This window comes from Bufo bufo, chromosome 9, assembly GCF_905171765.1.
Source record: "Bufo bufo chromosome 9, aBufBuf1.1, whole genome shotgun sequence".
Taxonomy (NCBI): domain Eukaryota; kingdom Metazoa; phylum Chordata; class Amphibia; order Anura; family Bufonidae; genus Bufo; species Bufo bufo.
The window spans coordinates 224,924,805-224,944,739 of NC_053397.1; the positions used below are offsets into that span (position 1 = coordinate 224,924,805).

Below are 19,935 nucleotides of genomic sequence, written 5' to 3' on the forward strand. Positions count from 1 at the left end.
TGGTCGCCTGCGTTCGGTTTGCTTCGAGAACAGAGCGCATGCGCAATTTGCAGAAAGCGAAAGACGACGGAGAAAGGAGCTCCGAGTAATTACATTATACGTGAGAAACCCGAGGGGCACAGAGGCCGCTGGACGGGATCCGCACGCGGGTCAGGCCGGGGACTCGGCTCCACACTCGCTTGCGGTGTCTGGGGCCTGGCGGCGGAGGAAAAAAAACCGGCGAGTCTGGATCTCGAGCGTCAGGCTTATAGCCGCCTACAGGTCAGTCCCCGCTCCTCTGCCGAGCTCACCACATCACAGAACACGGGGAGGGAGCCCGCGGGGAGCCCTAGAGAAGTGATTCGGGCCTCAGCCAATAGGAGAGCCGCGCACGTTTCCCTGTTCTGACTTCCGGTCCACGGCTCTTTACCAATCAGAACGTAGGAATATGGTTTTTGCCCCGCCTCCCTCTGCCGTCACTTCCGGAGTTCGCTGTCAATCACAGCTGTACTAGACTCGGGAGTGGCTGGAGCCCTATCCTCATCCGCCAATCTCGTGAAACGCATGCTGGGAGTTGTAGTTTCCAAAAAATAGAAATATGTTGACGATCTTAATAAATCCATAAATACAGTTTTCGGTCGATCCTTGAGTCCGTGCACATCTCCTATTGAACAGTGGGAATACGTGAGGCTCTGGGGCCACGACATGAGCTCTACACCTGTGATCTGTTATATCTGTGCTAGTGACTACAGTCTATTGTTATCAGCCATGTCAGGGGAGAGGATGACTGTAGGACAGGAGAATACAGTCTATTGCCCCCTGTTATCAGCCATTTCAGGGGAGAGGATGACTGTAGGACAGGAGAATACAGTCTATTGCCCCCTGTTATCAGCCATTTCAGGGGAGAGGATGACTGTAGGACAGGAGAATACAGTCTATTGCCCCCTGTTATCAGCCATTTCAGAGGAGAGGATGACTGTAGGACAGGAGAATACAGTCTATTGTCCCCTGTTATCAGCCATTTCAGAGGAGAGGATGACTGTAGGACAGGAGAATACAGTCTATTGTCCCCTGTTATCAGCCATTTCAGAGGAGAGGATGACTGTAGGACAGGAGAATACAGTCTATTGTCCCCTGTTATCAGCCATTTCAGGGGAGAGGATGACTGTAGGACAGGAGAATACAATCTATTGCTCCCTGTTATCAGCCATTTCAGAGGAGAGGATGACTGTAGGACAGGAGAATACAGTCTATTGCCCCCTGTTATCAGCCATTTCAGGGGAGAGGATGACTGTAGGACAGGAGAATACAATCTATTGCTCCCTGTTATCAGCCATTTCAGTGGAGAGGATGACTGTAGGACAGGAGAATACAGTCTATTGCCGCCTGTTATCAGCCATTTCAGGGGAGAGGATGACTGTAGGACAGGAGAATACAGTCTATTGCCCCCTGTTATCAGCCATTTCAGAGGAGAGGATGACTGTAGGACAGGAGAATACAGTCTATTACCCCCTGTTATCAGCCATTTCAGGGAAGAGGATGACTGTAGGACAGGAGAATACAGTCTATTGCCTCCTGTTATCAGCCATTTCAGGGGAGAGGATGACTGTAGGACAGGAGAATACAGTCTATTGCTCCCTGTTATCAGCCATTTCAGGGTAGAGGATGACTGTAGGACAGGAGAATACAGTCTATTGCTCCCTGTTATCAGCCATTTCAGGGGAGAGGATGACTGTAGGACAGGAGAATACAGTCTATTGTCCCCTGTTATCAGCCATTTCAGAGGAGAGGATGACTGTAGGACAGGAGAATACAGTCTATTGCCCCCTGTTATCAGCCATTTCAGGGGAGAGGATGACTGTAGGACAGGAGAATACAGTCTATTGCCCCCTGTTATCAGCCATTTCAGGGGAGAGGATGACTGTAGGACAGGAGAATACAGTCTATTGTCCCCTGTTATCAGCCATTTCAGGGGAGAGGATGACTGTAGGACAGGAGAATACAGACTATTGCTCCCTGTTATCAGCCATTTCAGGGGAGAGGATGACTGTAGGACAGGAGAATACAGTCTATTGTCCCCTGTTATCAGCCATTTCAGAGGAGAGGATGACTGTAGGACAGGAGAATACAGTCTATTGCCCCCTGTTATCAGCCATTTCAGAGGAGAGGATGACTGTAGGACAGGAGAATACAGTCTATTGCCCCCTGTTATCAGCCATTTCAGGGGAGAGGATGACTGTAGGACAGGAGAATACAGTCTATTGCTCCCTGTTATCAGCCATTTCAGGGGAGAGGATGACTGTAGGACAGGAGAATACAGTCTATTGCCCCCTGTTATCAGCCATTTCAGGGGAGAGGATGACTGTAGGACAGGAGAATACAATCTATTGCTCCCTGTTATCAGCCATTTCAGGGGAGAGGATGACTGTAGGACAGGAGAATACAGTCTATTGCTCCCTGTTATCAGCCATTTCAGGGGAGAGGATACTGTAGGACAGGAGAATACAATCTATTGCTCCCTGTTATCAGCCATTTCAGGGGAGAGGATGACTGTAGGACAGGAGAATACAATCTATTGCTCCCTGTTATCAGCCATTTCAGGGGAGAGGATGACTGTAGGACAGGAGAATACAGTCTATTGCCCCCTGTTATCAGACATTTCAGGGGGGAGGATGACTGTAGGACAGGAGAATACAGTCTATTGCCCCCTGTTATCAGCCATTTCAGGGGAGAGGATGACTGTCACATAGCTCTAGTGCTAAGAGACTTCCAAGATGTGACATCTGCTGTATCTTGCATTACTGGCACTCTGAAAGCTTGCACTGGCTCCCAGGGTATCGCTTAATGAGATCTGTCAACAGCAACTTACTGACAGTTTCCTATTAGCAATTTGTTTATAACTCTCAAAGAATAGTAATTGAAAGTTTTGTGTGTGGCAGCTTGACAGCCGAGGTTGCGTTGCTCCACATGATGCTGCGGTTGTGTATACAGTGTAATATGTGATGTGCCCTCCATTACCTCCCCTGTTACGGGACAAGCAGACCACTAATCCCTTGTCTTTGCTCCCCAGCCCTAGGACGCCGAAGAGCCCAGTGAGCAACGTCATCAGGATGGCGGGGGAAAACGACAACCCAAACTCCGGCTGTAGGATCATGACATTCTATCCTACGCCAGAGGAGTTCCGTGACTTTAAGCGGTACATTGCGTATATTGAATCCCAAGGGGCCCACCGTGCAGGCCTGGCCAAGGTAAATGCCTGTTTTTGTTTTGTTTTTATCTGCCAACATACAAAGTTCTTTGTATACAGACCCCCAAGAGATTTACCCCCCACCCCCACCCACTTTGAGACAACCATCTTATGCCTCTATATAGAGATGGAATATATCTCCTCTTATAACAGAATATTTGTAGTAGCTGACCAGTAGGCCATTTTCTGAATATAAAGTCATGCAAACACAATTTAAATAACCCCAAGCAACCTTTAATTACCCATCGGGATCACCCAGTAACAATCCTAAAACCACTTTGGAAAGTCAGCCATGGGCTACAAACTCCAGAATTGTTTATCCATGGGCCCCAGATATTTTCATACTTTGAAAGGCAATTGCGCTTCAAATAAATTCCCCTTTCCAACCGTATAACTACATTCATTCTTGCAATAAATTCAGGGATGCTCGGGGGAAGCGGCTGTATCCATTTAGCAGCCAGAGTTTTGCGCGCCTGATACAAAATCCTATTGATTCCAACTATAATATACGGTTGCAAATTATCTGAATCAAATATCCCAAGTAAGCACAGTCTGGGATCCATGTAGAAAGTATTGGGATGGCTCACCCTCCAAGTTGCAAGGAAAAGGGTGCTCCCCCTAGAATGGTTACCCCACAGTCTGGGATCCAGTTTATAATTGGCACTATATATTTTGTTTATCAAGTTAACTATACCTGTCCAATATCCATTGCAACTCCACATCATATGGAACAAACCAGCCCCTTCCTCCCTGCATCTCGGACAAAAGGAGTCAGACCTATATCCCACCTTCCATAAAAAGATTGGGGCTTTATATACCCTATGTATCATAAAAGGTTGGGATAGTCTAGCTGCTTCCCTAAGGGACAGAGTAGGAGTTAGTGCAAGTATGTCTTCCCATTGGGTGTCCGTGATGGGGCCTACATCCTCCTCCCATTTTGCCTTAAAGGGAGTCTGTCACCACATTTGGGCATATTAGACTGATCGAATAGTGTTATATGTGCCCCCCAGAACTTAAAAACGGTACCTTTGTTGTGGAAAACTGACTTTTCTTTTAGCCAAAAATGAACTTTTAACATTATGTTAATGAGCCCTCTCAAGTGCCCAGGGCGGCGTCTCAATCCTCCGAGCCCCAGGCAGCACCTCCTCAACGGCTCATAACCCCGCCCTCCGTGTGCCTCTGCCCGCCCGTTTACTCCCCTCCCCTGTCCTTTTCCACTGCAGCTGCGCGGTCAAATTCGTAGCGGGCGCATGCGCAATGCGATGCCCGCTCCTGGCAGGGCATCACAATACCTACTGTGCATGCGCCCGCTACGAATTTGACCGCGCAGCTGCAGTGGAAAAGGACAGAGGAGGGGAGTAAACGGGCGGGCAGAGGGCAGTGAAAAACAATTCATCCCCATTGACTTACATTGTAAGTCTAGACGGATCCGTTTGGCTGCGCATCGTCAGACGGTCACCAAAACACTGCAAGCTGCGTTTTAGTGACCATCTAAAAAACGCAACTGAGACCAAATTGATGCATTCTGAACGGATCCTTATCCATTCAGAATGCATTGGGGCTGAACTGATCCGTTTTGGGCAGCTTGTGAGAAAGTAGCCTAAATTAGAATTATTCCCAACAGGAGTCAAGTCCGAGTCTCCAAGAATTTCCCTAGATTTTCCCCAGAATTCCCTCATTAATCCCATAGTTGGAAGGGATTTAAGAGTCGGGTAAATCTTTCTCTAGAATTGAAATAGGAGGGCAATACCCAGACGCCCACTTTACCAGTTGTCCGCTCCGTCCCACCTTTCCCAGCATACCCCAACCTTTAAAGTGTTGCAGTTGAGCTGCCAGAAAATAAAGGAAGGGGTTGGGCAAGCTGATGTTACATCTCCATTATCTACTAACTGGATCCAGAAAGGGTTCAACTGCCACGTCTGTCTTGGACTTAATATACCATTCCCTAAATCCAACATTAGCAATACAGGAGACTGGTCAGAGATACTGCGGGGTAAGTATTTAATATTCCGGACCCTATCCATCATTACCGGAGACCCTACAACTAGATCAGTTCTAGAACGAGTCATGCGAGGGAGAATAACAGGAGTACGGCTTCACTCCGGGATTTCTGGTCCTCCATAAATCATACAGGTCCACTTCTATAAGCGCCCTGGCTAACGATGTAAGAGAAGGGCCAGAAGCCCCACCATCAGATAGGAACGTATCTAGGGATCTGTCTAAGAACATATTAACGTCGCCAACTATCAATATCGGCGTGTCTGGAAATTTGGAGGTAAAAGACAATACTTTAACAACCTCACAGGAATATGGGGGAGGTGTATAAAGAGCCACCAGCAACATTTGAAAGTGGAATACAGAGCAATCAATACATACGAATCGACCTTCGTCATCGACGTAGACGTCCCTTGACATGAAGGGGAGAGTTTTATGTACCAACACACTCGCCCCTCTTGATTGCGTAGAATAGGTGGAATGGAACTTCTGCGCCACCCAAGACTTGCGAACGAGATGTGTTCTCTGAGGTGAGATGTGTTTCCGAGAGGCACAAAATTGCAGATTTCATCTCTAACTTCTATTTTAGGTGGTTCCTCCTAAGGGGTGGAAACCTCGGGTCTGCTACGATGACCTTGATGACCTGGTGATTCCAGCGCCCATTCAGCAAGTGGTCACTGGACAGTCCGGACTCTTCACTCAATACAACATCCAGAAGAAGCCGATGACTGTCAAGGAATTCAGGAGGATTGCAAACAGCGACAAGTAAGTGATATCATTGTCATCTCTGCAACATCATCCGGAATCACTGTGTACATACACATCACATTACTTATCTTGTATTATACTCCAGAGCTGCACTCACTATTCTGCTGGTGGAGTCACTGTGTACATACATTACTTATCCTGTACTGATCCTGAGTTCCATCCTGTATTATACTCCAGAGCTGCACTCACTATTCTGCTGGTGCAGTCACTGTGTACATACATTACTTATCCTGTACTGATCCTGAGTTCCATCCTGTATTATACTCCAGAGCTGCACTCACTATTCTGCTGGTGGAGTCACTGTGTACATACATTACTTATCCTGTACTGATCCTGAGTTACATCCTGTATTATACTCCAGAGCTGCACTCTCTATTCTGCTGGTGCAGTCACTGTGTAGATACGTTACTCATCCTGTACTGATCCTGATCCCTCTGTCTCTGCAGGTTCTGCACTCCCCGTTATGCTGACTTTGAAGATCTGGAGCGCAAATATTGGAAGAACTTGACCTTTAATGCCCCCATTTATGGGGCAGATGTGAACGGGTCCCTGTATGACAAGGTAAGGGCCCATACTGCTGAGAATAAAGGGAGTTTTGCACCCCTCACTATGACACTGATAACACAGGTGTCTTCTGTTATGGGGTGCAGATGGGACGGAGAGGTTCAGGTGAGTGGAGGAGACTCTAATATTGATTCTCTGCCCTCAGAACGTGGAGGAGTGGAATATCGGCCACCTGAACACCATATTGGATGTGGTGGAGAGAGAGGGCGGCATCACCATAGAAGGCGTCAACACTCCCTATTTGTATTTCGGCATGTGGAAAACCTCATTTGCTTGGCACACGGAGGACATGGACCTGTACAGCATCAATTATCTGCACTTCGGGGAACCCAAGTCATGGTGAGTGTCGTGGCCACCTTGTGTCCCACTGCTATCCTGCCTAGGTGTGTATGTATGGCAGGTGCGTATATGTATTTATATATCCTCTCTTCCCAGGTACACCATTCCACCAGAACATGGCAAACGCCTGGAGCGGCTCGCCAAAGGTAAGTCCAGGAAGAATTCTCTGGTCTGACATCTGGTAATCTGTTGTGAGGTTAAAGTCTCACATTAAATCCAGCACCTGAGGCACTGGTACCACTGGGGTCCGCTGGAGCAGATACCAGTTGACTCTTTGGAGCTCTGAGGGCCTCATCACCCACCGCCTATTCCATATGTATGTGGCAGCTGTCAGGGAGGGCGAGTTTTCTGATCAGCAGCCATGGACCTGGTCTCAGTGTTTCATTGTCCCCCTCTTCATGTGGTGCAGGTTTCTTCCCTGGCAGTGCTCAGAGCTGCGAAGCCTTCCTCCGCCACAAGATGACCGTCATCTCTCCCTTCATCCTCAAGAAGTACGGCATCCCCTTCAATAAGGTGAGCGGTTTCCCAGTGCTGTATGTGATATCGGGAGGAGATGCCTCAGCATTTGTGTTCTCTTCATCCTCAATGATTTTCCTTCAGATCACGCAGGAAGCCGGAGAGTTCATGATCACCTTCCCTTATGGTTACCATGCTGGCTTTAACCATGGCTTCAACTGCGCCGAGTCAACAAATTTTGCCACTTTGAGGTGGATCGAGTATGGAAAGCAGGCTGTTCTGGTACGTGTCTAAAACTATACAAAATTCTCCTGAAAATGAGGCGGCAACATGGCCAATGCTGCTCTTGTGCTGTTTATAGACTTTCATTATCTGCTTCTTGTTTGCAGTGTTCCTGCAGGAAGGACATGGTGAAAATCTCCATGGACGTCTTTGTTCACAAGTTCCAACCTGAGCGATATAAACTGTGGCAGGCTGGAAAGGACGTCACTGTCATCGACCACTCGCTGCCCACGCCAGAGGCGGCTGAGTTCACTGATGATCAACAAGCCGATGCAGATCAAAAGAAGAGGTCAGTAGCGATAAGGCCCCTAATTTCTCCTCCAAGACAGTTAGTGAGGGGCCCGACTGATGATCCGGTGAGGCTTGAACCTACGGTGGATGTCTCTCAGTCTAACGCATTTCACCAATAGTAATCCGTTTCTTATACTAATTTTACCCCCATAGATTTATGGCCGAGACCGCCCCCTTGTGACGGGTGATTGTAGATTTGCCATGCTCTGTCCATGTCTGTCATGTAATGGCGCCACTAGAAATCACCAGTGGTCAGCGCTGTCTTGTGTCTTGGCTTTAGTCACTCACTTGCCTTCTTCTCCTCAGCGTCATCAAACAACGCATAGGAACCAAGCGCCACCGGGTGTGTCTGGAGGTCCCAAAGGAGCTGAACCAGAGCGGAGAATTTAAGGATGAACTCTGTCCTGACCAGTGTGACCTAGAGACCCCCTGTGTAGAAGGGCCCAAAGTGGAAGACTGCCTGGAAGATGAGACTGAAGCAGGTACTGCCCGGTGCTGCTGGCCCTGTAATGAAACCTGTGACACAATGGTAGAAATGTGGTGACGGTGCGTGAGGAACAAGGACATGTGCTTTCCACTGGAGGCAGATCTATTACATGGTCCATTTTAGAAAATTACATTTAAAGGGGTTCTGCACTTTGTTTAAACTGATTATCTATCCTCTGGATAGATCAAAAGCAGCTGATCGGTGGGGGTCCCGGGTGTCGGACCCCCGCAGATTTAGATGCTGATGATCTATCCAGAGGATAGATCATCAGTTTAAACAAAGTGCAGAACCCCTTTAATTATGCAGACTTACTCCTTTTGATTGTCTACTTTTACACTGGTTCTGCCTAAATAAGCCCATCTGTCCATAGACTATAATGTCCAAACAGCACCCCCCAACCCAAAGCATTAATGCGTCACTGAGTTTTCAGAAAACTTATTAGCGACATATCAAAGGTTTTGATCAGCACTGAGACCCCCACGATCACTAGACCGTACATATCGCACTCTTTGTATTGAGTCTGTTCCCTTAAGCAAAGTCTATGCACTCGTCTCACTTCTGTCCTCTGCTGTGAGGAGAGGGCGTCCCATGTGAGCGGTCAGTGGGGGTCTCGGCACCCATACTGCTGACGATCAATACTTTTGCTATGTCTCTATAGCAGCAAAAGTTTTTCAGCTCAAGTTCAGCATGCCCTTTACGCCCCCAAAACGGTGGTTCTTGCTCTCAGTCCATACGTGCAGATTAAGCAGAGCTGCAAATTAAAAAAATGAATTAATGGGCTCTTACCCCTTGATTAGTCTTCAGGTGTCTATAGATTATTATTTTTTTTTTTTCTACCATTTATGGGAATTCCTATGTCTCTCGGTTCCAGGGTCCTCTGGACAGCACTTTGAAACCTTAAAAAATGTTGAAAGTTATGCCATCTCTAACCCCGGGAGCCCCTCCACCAGCGCTGAGAGCTTTTCATCCTCCCAAGACAGCTCGGATTCATCGGATACAGACTCTGAGGATCCACATGGATCTTGCCACAAGAAGTCTCGCAGTATACACGGCTATGCCAAAGGGCAGAACAAAGCCACCATGTGGAAGACGACCAGTGCTATGGGCAGCTTTACAGAGCATGAGCTGAAAGAGGTACGTGGCAGGAGGGACGTGGGGAAGGGGGCGCTGACTGTACAGCAGCAAGTGGGAGGATTCGATTCTGCATTCAGTGTTCTAGATGGAAGTGAATGCTATTTTATGATGCAGGTGGCAGAGAATCATATGGACTCTCTTCAGGAGAGTTTCAATTCCAAGAGCCGCCGGCAGCCCCTCTCCAAGCTCCCCCGTTACCACCCCTTGGTGATGAAGGATAGCGGCAGTGAGGACGGTATGTGTCTAGCTCCTTTAGCCATTCCAATGGATGTAATGATATATTCCGGCTGCTTCACTTTCTTCCGTTTTTTTTCTTTCTGTAGATCAGCCGGACCAGATGCTTATGGATGAAGAATTTGAAGAGACTGAGGCATGGGCCAAACCCCTCACTCAGCTCTGGAGGAACAAACCCCCAAATTTCCAGGTGGAGAGGGAATACAATCTAGCCATGTCTCAGGTGTCTCCGCACTGCTCCATCTGCATGCTCTTCCGGACTTACTATCAGGTGGGTGAATACCAGAGGGGGATGGGCAGACGAAGAGGTCAATGCAAATGCTTTGCTTTACACTCCATGCACCTATCATTTTATCCTGTCTTATACTCCACTCACATCCAGAGCTGCATTCAGAATGTTGGTATTGTGCTAAAGGATTTATTTTCCTCACTGCTGGGTCAGCACCTATACAGAGTCTGTTCTGCTGCCCAGCCGTACAGGAGGTGTATCGTGATGCCAGGCGATGGACAGGAGTCCATTTCAGATAATAAACTGCTTGTGCCTAGAAGCGCAGGGCTGTCTGGTCCCATGAGGCCTCCAGCAGAATTGTAAATGTCGTGTATCAGGAGATCTGTAAAACCTTCTCCGCCTCGTATGTGATCTATAAAGCCAGCGCTCAGTAAACTGTTGGATCATGCAGATAACTTCTTTGAAGTCTTAGTCTTGACATTTTTCCCCTCTGTTCCCCCAGTCTGACCGTGCCGAAACGAACAGGACTGAGACCCCTGTTGGATTCCACCTGAAGACCAAGCCACTTATCCCAGAGATGTGCTTTACAATCACTGGCAGCAATTCTGAGATCAACCTGTCTGCTCCATTCCTGGAGGATGATGGGACCAGCCTGCTCATAACCTGTAGAAGCTGCCACGTGTGCGTCCATGCCAGTAAGTGCCGCTCCTCTCCCCATGTAGCCTAATGGCTCCTTGATTAGTGCAGGTGCCGATCAGCAGCCAAATCTAGACAGGTTTAGGTGAGAGAATCGTAACCTATTCAGAAATGTCCCTTATATGGACCAAGGTTGTCTGGACAACTACTCCCAACATATGCGAGCAGACTATCAAATGAGTATCGCGTCCCTAAAATTAGGATATTGCACTTTGACTATGTCCTAATGTTTCCCTGCGGCTGAAGCAGACGGGATATGGGTTTAATGGCAGGTCTGAAGGGTGGTCCGCCGTAGACAGCTACTTTTACGTAGGGGTGGAGGGAGGCTCACTTGACACCCCCCCCCCCCCCCCCCCCTGTGGACAGCCACTGTAAAGAATGTCCTTCCCTCCGGAGAATCCATCATAGCCAGTCTCTATAAATTGGTTGCCTCTCTTCCTTTATTAAGGAATAACCCTCATTGTGTTTTTCTACCAGGTTGCTATGGAGTGCCCAAAGATAAAGCGGTAGAAGGCTGGGTCTGCTCCAGGTGTGAAGAAAACGCCATGTCTGAGGTGAAGCCCCCGCGCCCTTTAGGTTTGTCTGGGATACTGAGGATTTCCATTATTTCATCTTACTGTCTTCTCTTTAGGATTGCTGCCTCTGTTCTCTACGTGGTGGAGCCTTACAGAAGGCCAATGATAACCGGTAGGTTTTCATCACCTCTGCAGAAAGCGTGTGTGCACCTCATTAGGTCTATTCTGTGTACTTGAACATTCGTGCATTGTCCTTTCACTGTGAATATTATTAATATCTATGTCACTAGGTGGGTGCATGTGATGTGTGCCGTGGCAGTGGCTGAAGCCAAATTTGTGAACGTTGCAGAGAGGCGTCCTGTAGACATCAGCAAAATCCCCTTGATGAGATTCAGACTGGTACGTTTCCATCAGGACATCTTAGACTTTCTGTTGTAACTAAAAACAAAACAAACTCCCCGTTTTGTGCATACAGCGCCTATGCTGAGCTATGTACCTCTATGGTAACAGACGACGAGCCTTTTGTAGTCGGATCCTGCATTCTGCTCTGACCTGCAGGGAGTTGAACAGGACTGACCGCCAGGAACGGCGGGGGTTCAACACCCAGGATCTTGATGGCCTATCAATATAGGTCATCAATGTAAATTCTCCGATAACCCCTTTAATTGGATCCATTAGAGCAATAAAAAAAGATTGTAAAACAGAGCCCTTATCTTCTGTGACCTGCGCTTGGTCTTTCTAGAAATGTGCTTTCTGTAAGAAGAGGAGAAAGCGGGTGGCCGGGTGCTGTGTCCAGTGCTCTCACGGTCGATGTCCCACCTCATTCCACGCCACCTGTGCCCAAGCTGCTGGAGTAATGATGCAGCCGGATGATTGGCCGTTTGTGGTGTATATAACCTGCTCCAGACACAAGCCATCCCAAAATGAGGTAAGACATGGGCGTCATGGCCGTGTCAGTGCCTTGGACTGTTCTGGTGATGTTGGGCTCATGGTTGTGTGACTTCCATGTAATTTTAGGGCAGTGATTCGCGCCAAGACATTGTAGTGGGGCAGCGCGTGATCGGCAAACATAAGAACGGCCGCTACTACCAATGTGAGGTCATCAACCTGACAAAGGAGACTTTTTATGAGGTCAACTTTGACGACGGCTCCTTCAGTGACAATCTGTATCCAGAGGACATTGTGGTGAGAAATGCGTGGGAATCCCCTTTCTATTGATTCTCTCCCTGAATCGGCTGCAAGAGGTTTTCTCTGTATTTAGCGCGGCTTCATCATTTCCTTTTAATCCCTGACAGAGCCGTGATTGTCTTAATCTGGGCCCACCCCCCGCCGGGGAGGTCGTGCAGGTGCGCTGGACGGATGGACTTGTCTATGGTGCTAAGTTTGTTGCATCGCACACAATTCAGATGTATCAGGTGAGCGCAGAGCAGCAGCACAGAAACCATCCTTTTTTCTTTTTTCCTCCATGATGCTGAATTTAGATATTCTGGATTTAAAAAAATTGTGGTGTATTTCCGGTCGAATAGATTATTTTAAGTACGATTTACAGTTTTGACATTTTATTTTTAGATTGAATTTGAAGATGGATCTCATGTACCTGCAAAAAGAGATGACGTGTATACGCTCGACGAAGAATTACCAAAGAAAGTAAAGACTCGTCTGGTGAGTGTATGCGGGATACACCCTTCATTACAGTTCTGGAATGTATTGTATTACACTGTCAGTGTTATCCAATACATTCCAGAACTGTAAAGGTTACATAGCAGCATAAATAAATATAATGCTATGCGACCCCCGGCAGTGCTGGGAGGTCAGGACGGGAGCTGCGCTGCGAGTCCGGAGTGTAACACTCGCTCGTCTGCAAGGGGCCCTTAGATTGACAGACCAGAAACTGATTTTATTCTAACATTTCTAAACTTCCTAAGTTCAAATATTAACAATCAGTTTTGTAAAAACATACAAATATTAACATCTTTTCCCACCCAAAAAAAACCCCAAGAGGTTGTGTATGTATATACATACATCAGTACAGACCAAAAGTTTGGACACACCTTCTCATTCAAAGTTTTCTTTATTTTCATGACTATGAAGGCATCAAAACTATGAATTAACACATGTGGAATTATATACATAACAAACAAGTGTGAAACAACTGAAAATATGTCATATTCTAGGTTCTTCAAAGTAGCCACCTTTTGCTTTGATTACTGCTTTGCACACTCTTGGCATTCTCTTGATGAGCTTCAAGAGGTAGTCCCCTGAAATGGTCTTCACTTCACAGGTGTGCCCTGTCAGGTTTAATAAGTGGGATTTCTTGCCTTTATAAATGGGGTTGGGACCATCAGTGGCGTTGAGGAGAAGTCAGGTGGATACACAGCTGATAGTCCTACTGAATAGACTGTTAGAATTTGTATTATGGCAAGAAAAAAAGCAGCTAAGTAAAGAAAAACGAGTGGCCATCATTACTTTAAGAAATGAAGGTCAGTCAGTCAGCCGAAAAATTGGGAAAACTTTGAAAGTAAGGGCTATGTGACCATGAAGGAGAGTGATGGGGTGCTGCGCCAGATGAGCTGGCCTCCACAGTCACCGGACCTGAACCCAATCGAGATGGTTTGGGGTGAGCTGGACCGCAGAGTGAAGGCAAAAGGGCCAACAAGTGCTAAGCATCTCTGGGAACTCCTTCAAGACTGTTGGAAGACCATTTCAGGGGACTACCTCTTGAAGCTCATCAAGAGAATGCCAAGAGTGTGCAAAGCAGTAATCAAAGCAAAAGGTGGCAACTTTGAAGAACCTAGAATATGACATATTTTCAGTTGTTTCACACTTGTTTGTTATGTATATAATTCCACATGTGTTAATTCATAGTTTTGATGCCTTCATAGTCATGAAAATAAAGAAAACTCTTTGAATGAGAAGGTGTGTCCAAACCTTTGGTCTGTACTGTATATACACACACCTGTTTTTGTTTGTTTCCCCCTTCTCTCCCCCCCCCCCCCCCCCCCCCCAACTCCAGCCAAAAATAGCCCCGACTCCACAGCCCTGGTTTGAACTCTTGATAATTTGATGCTTCTTGTGCCAGAAGCCAACATTTACTCGTGAACTGGTGTAGATGGCGGTCGTGATGTTTGCCAGTGGTGGCAGCTATAATTGATGTGCCACACCGCGTGCTTGCAAGGGCTTTTGAGAGTTGTAGGCTGAAAATAATAAATGGGTGCTGCCCACATTGGCACAGACTGGGGGAGGGGGTGATAAGTATATTGTTGGTTGGAAGGAGTTTAAGTTAATCAAATTTTGAGACTTTTTATACGCACTTGGTTCATGAACCCCTTTAAGTATCTGATTTATAAATCTTTTGTCCACTCCTGGGTTCAGTTTACATTAGGCTGCGATCACGTGGAGTTTGAGGCAAACATTGGCGCTTATACAGAAGAGGAATGGGTCTTGCGGCTTTTCATCTATATCCACTTCTGGCTTTGTAAAGAGTGAAGGATCTGCACATAAGTTCCTGACTCTACGGCACCTAGTATGAAGGCAGTGCTGATCATCAGCATAGTCCCTGCTTGTTCAGTGTCTGAATGCTCAGGGTGTAGTTTGCACCAGTTTTTTTTATTTATTTTTTAGCATGTTTAGTAGAATAATTTTGCCTCCCTTTTTACCTCTGGACTCATCCCTAATGATATATATTTTATCTTGCCCGGCAGTCGGTGGCATCAGACATGCGCTTTACAGAAATCTTTGCAGAAAAGGAAGTGAAGCAGGAGGTGAAACGACAGAGGGTCATCAACTCAAAGTATCGGGAGGACTACATTGAGCCGGCTCTGTACCATGCCATCATGGAGTGAAGCTTCACGCCTCTGCTGCCCCCCTCCGCCATACTGGAATCGGGGCAGCACAACACTCTGGCCAATCGTCTCCTTCACTTCGGACCTTGTCTTCTTTACTGTGACATTTTTCACTTTGGAATAAGGTTTATCTTCGGATCCTGTCTTCATGCTTTGCAAGGGATAAAGAATGAATGAACTCCTGGGTTCCCCCAGATCTCCCTGTGTCTCCTGGAGCTGTCGGGGGCTCGTCGGGCCCTGCCCCCAGAAACAGTGTTACCTGTAGTCTCTATTCTTGGAGATGCAACCCCCTCTTCGTCCTTGCACCCCCTCCTTTTTCCTTTGGAGCCTAAACATAGTAACATTAAATATGAACGCCCTGACTGGCTTCAGCGTCTCCTGTCACATGGTGTCCCTCTTCCTGATTGATCCTTTGTTGCTTTTGTTTTTGATACGCTTTTGCATTAGGAATTCGGACTTGTTTTTGATATTTAAAGCAGGAGACTATGGATTAAATAAACTGCATTGATGCTTCGTGCAAGGAGTTGGCGCTGTCTGAGGAGACGCAATGGTCACAGAAGGGTTAAACGTCTGTCTACCTCTCATCTCGCAGCTAAATGTCTGTTCTGAAATAATCAAAACCTTTGTGTCAGTAGTGATCATCCTGGGGCCTGTGTACCGGAAACGAGCACAGGGACTTGGTGCCTCTCAGCATCACCAACACCCCATCACAAAAGCCCCTGCACCTCCTGTGGGGCCCACCTCACACCCATCTAGGCTGGCTTGGGGCTCCCCCCAGACAGCCCATGGGGGAAGGGAAGGCATCCGAGGGTTGTGATTTTACTTATGTAATACAAGAGGGGGACAAATAAAGGAAAAAGACGGGGAGTGCCCATATTTATTTTTCCCATGAAGGCCCCCCCCTTTGCTCTTTGTCCACCTTTAAATCTGGAAATCCGTCTCCGCTTTACCCGGCGAACTTCAGGCTGTGACCGCTAATTTAATATAAAGCTTATTTATGAACACCCTTCCTGTTAGAATAGCTCGCGCCTCCCCGGGCTTCAGACGTCGGTGCCTGTTTTCTAGTGGATACCCCCTTAGTGACCGATCTGTACCGCCTCGCCCCGGAGAGAGGTGGAAGCTCTGGAATGGCCTCCCTACTTGCTATAGGACTGAAATCACTTGCTCCCCTCACGTATTCTGCGCCATTGAACCCTGGGAGAAAAAACTTTTCTTTTTAAACTAAAACGTAAATTATAAAACAAAGTAGAGCATTAATTTTAGCAATAAACTTGTGTGGCGTGCAGCGATATTGTCTGGATATTATTTGACTATGTGGTATTTAAATAAAAAAAAATTACTCAGACATGACAATCTCCTTGCTTAAATTGCTTGCTGCGTGTATCGACGAGAGCAGGTGGTGTCATACTATAAAAGAACACCAGGTGGCGCCGTACAATGTAAGTAAGTGAACACCAGGTGGCGCCATACTATGTAAGTAACTGAACACCAGGTGGAGACCTAATATGTATGCATTTTTGAAATCTGAGATTTGTAAATTAACCGTTAAACAAACTCAGGCTGAGAATGTTGCAATGCCACTACCACAGAGGCCCCCTAGAAATGGAAGATGGGTTACTGCAGGTTCTGGTATACAGAGTTGTGGATAGAAGACATGTCCCACAGTCTGTGGCTCTCCATAATTCATTTGCAGCACTTTCAGAGCGCAAGAGTAACATGGAGGATGGCTCAGGCACAGTGGGTGAGGAACAATCATCTCCCATGCCTAAAGTATGCAAGACTGCAGCCAAAGACAAAAAGGAGAAGGTGAGGACTGATAGTAAGCAGCTGTTGGTGGGCGACTCTATCATAAGAGGTGTGAAGGTCAGTGAAAAAAGGCGATAAGGCATTCTTCAGATACATAAACTAAAACAAGGAATTGCCAAATTAAAAACAAAAGAAGGAAGGTTTATGGAAGAAGATAAAGAACTAGCTGACTGCCTCAATGAATACTTCTGTTCAGTTTTTACAAAGGAAAATAAAGGAAAAGGACCTCAGGAAGGAAGACTAATGAATCTTTTGATGCATGTGTCTATACAGAGAAAGAGGTTCTAAGTCAGCTGTCTAAAATTAATACAAAAAATTCACAGCTAAGACAATATCCCGTCAGAGGGAGTAATAACCACAGGTGGTATATCGTTAATTTCTAACGATAATTTGTTTTCCCTTAGTCCTAACAGCAGCACAGATCGGGGTTAACTGCCCCTGTGGACTGGTAGGACCGGCGGAATTTTAATGAGCCCAAGAACCAATAAACGATCTTCAGCTCCCTGAAAGGGAGGAGATCACCCCCCCAGCCCACCGTGTTTTTAACAAGCATAATGTATTTAGGGTGGGATATTTGTGTGCTGCTGTTAGGACTAAGGGAAAACAAATTATCGTTAGAAATTAACGATTCCCTTACGTCCTCAACAGCAGCACAGATGGGGAGATAGCAAGAAGAATCCCCTAGGGAGGGTCCTCATGCCTGGCAGAACTAAGAACAGTCTGCCCAAAAGCCGAAAACTCTGCCATCCTAGCATCTATCCTATAATGGGAGATGAAGGTTGACTCAGAGCTCCAGGAGGCCGCCTTACAGATCAACTCTAAGGGGAGGAGTCTTCTCTCCACAACCGAGGTGGAGACCGCCCTAGTAGAATGGGCCCTCACAAACTCAGGAGTATCTAAGGATTGGGAGACGAAAGCTTCCATAATGGCCTCCTTGATCCAGCGACTAATGGTGGCTTTAGACGCTTTACGGCCTTTAGACTTACCGGCAAACAGGATAAGAAGATTCTCATCTATCCTGAACTCACTAGATCTATCCACATAGATCTGGAGGCATCTTGAAATATCCAGCGGGTCTCTAGCTGGAGTATCAGAGGAGGAGGCTGTAAACAAAACTGGTAAAGATATTACCTGATTGATGTTCTGGAAAGTAGGCACCTTAGGCCTGAAGTAAGGTAAAAACTTCAGGAGTACTCTATCCTGTAGAAAAATAATGTACGGGTGAATTGCGGAGAAAGCCTGCAATTCAGAAACTCTTTTGGCTGAAGCTATAGCCAGAAGAAAGACCATCTTTAAAGTCAAAAATTTACCTCCTCCAAGGGCTCTAAGGGGGGAGATGCTAGCCCCCTGAGTACTACTGAAAGATCCCACGGGGGGATAGGTTTCAGTATAGTAGGCTTTAGTCTTTCAGCTCCCTTCAGGAAGCGTTTGATGAGTGGGTCCCGAGAATGTGGCCTGTTGAGACAGGCCGAGATGGCATAAACCTGTACCTTCAAGGTAGCTGGAGATAGGCCTCTATCTAATCCATCCTGAAGAAATTGAAGTATCTCAGGAAGGGGGCGGATCTGCAGACGCCACCTGTCTGGAATCACACCATGCCTCGAAGATTCTCATGATCCTGGAGTAGGCCTTCTTTGTAGACTCTGCTCGGGAATGCGACAAAGTTCTCAGGACCGACTCGGAAAGCCCTTCTATGTTGGGAAGGGACTGATCAACCTCCAGGCTGTCAGGTTGAACCTGTGCAGATCTGGGCAGAGGTGAGTGTCCCACGACACCAGGGTCTGCTCCGGGGGGAGTCTCCAGTATTGTCCCCGACTCATCTGAATGAGCTGGGTAAACCAGGATCTTCTGGGCCAAAACGGTATGATGGCTATTACCGAGGCCTGATCCTGACGGATTTTCATCAATACCCTCGGTATCATGGAAAAGGGGGGGTAGATGTAAGCCAGCCTGAACCTCCACGGTATTGACAGAGCATCTATCGCCAGGGGGTTGTCTTCCCTGTAGAGGGAACAGAACCTCATCACCTTGGCATTGAACCTGGTTGCCATGAGATCCACTTCTGGCATACCCCATCTGTGAACTAGCTGCCTGAAGATCTCCGGATGCAGAGACCACTCCATGGTCGGTAATCCTCGACTTAAGCGGTCCGCTATCATATTGAGGGAGCCTCGAATATGAACGGCAGATAGATGGGAAAGGTTCAGCTCTGCCCACCAAAGAATTACCCCGATCTCTGACAGAAGGGGCAATGATCTTGTGCCTCCCTGTTTGTTTATATAGAGAACTGCAGTCATATTGTCTGACTGGACTTTCACTGCTTTGCCCCGGATCTGAGGCGCAAAGTGAAGGAGGGCTAGCCGGATAGCTCGCATCTCGCGAAGATTGGAGGAAAGATGCCGCTCCAGAGGAGACCAAGATCCCTGAATTGGGGATCCGTCCAGGTGAGCGCCCCAGCCTACAAGGGATGCGTCTGTAGTCAATATGACCCAAGCTGGTTGGGTCATAGACTTCCCTGCTGGTAGCTGAAACCACCATCTGAGGGAATTTCGGGTTTGACCGGACAGGGAGCACAGGGAATCTAGCCCCGCAGGGCTGCCGTTCCATAGGTGTAAGACCTCCGACTGAAGAGGACGGAGGTGCCATAGCGCCCAAGGGACCGCATCCGCAGCCGCTGACATGAGCCCCAGCATCTTCATGAGAGTCCGGATAGAGACTCGACGAGGGACATAAAGGACCTTTGCCAGGTCCTGAATCCGCGCTCTCCTTTCTGGAGTCAACCGGAGGGACATCTCCACAGAGTCGACCACGAATCCTAAGTAATGGATTGAAGTCGATGGGCTCACATTCGACTTCTGCCAGTTGATAATCCAGCCTAGGCGGAAGAGAAAAGAGACTGCGACCTAAAGATGGTGGGTAAGGATCGGAACTGAAGAGGCTATGAAAAGCCAATCGTCCAGATAAGGAATAATAGTCAGTCCTTGGAGTCTCAAAGCTGCCACCACTGAAACCACCACCTTGGTGAAGATGAGGGGGGCAGAAGAGATTCCGAAGGGAAGCACGGCGAACTG

General features: G+C 47.3%; 1 protein-coding gene across 1 annotated transcript; it reads left to right on the forward strand.

Annotated features, from left to right (window-relative positions):
• The first annotated feature begins 17 nt into the window (after positions 1-17).
• On the forward strand, positions 18-15,664 carry KDM4A (lysine demethylase 4A). Its single transcript, XM_040407843.1, has 22 exons — positions 18-261; positions 3,050-3,227; positions 5,811-5,986; positions 6,436-6,550; positions 6,699-6,892; positions 6,989-7,038; positions 7,302-7,405; positions 7,493-7,630; positions 7,738-7,919; positions 8,228-8,403; positions 9,280-9,542; positions 9,657-9,777; positions 9,866-10,047; positions 10,508-10,700; positions 11,179-11,255; positions 11,333-11,388; positions 11,507-11,615; positions 11,959-12,144; positions 12,234-12,401; positions 12,512-12,631; positions 12,786-12,878; positions 14,918-15,664. Exons 2-22 carry the CDS (start codon positions 3,090-3,092, stop codon positions 15,056-15,058), a joined length of 2,982 nt encoding a protein of 993 aa, XP_040263777.1. The 5' UTR covers positions 18-261; positions 3,050-3,089; the 3' UTR covers positions 15,059-15,664.
• The last annotated feature ends 4,271 nt before the right edge of the window (positions 15,665-19,935 follow it).

What these genes read in the sequence shown, in the direction of transcription:
- KDM4A (XM_040407843.1), top strand. Translation starts at nt 3,090, where the DNA reads ATGGCGGGGGAAAACGACAACCCAAACTCCGGCTGTAGGATCATGACA. An exon ending in ACGGGTCCCTGTATGACAAG is followed by an intron (nt 6,551 to 6,698) that starts GTAAGGGCCCAT and finishes CTCTGCCCTCAG; the next exon opens with AACGTGGAGGAGTGGAATAT. An exon ending in GATGCAGATCAAAAGAAGAG is followed by an intron (nt 7,920 to 8,227) that starts GTCAGTAGCGAT and finishes TCTTCTCCTCAG; the next exon opens with CGTCATCAAACAACGCATAG.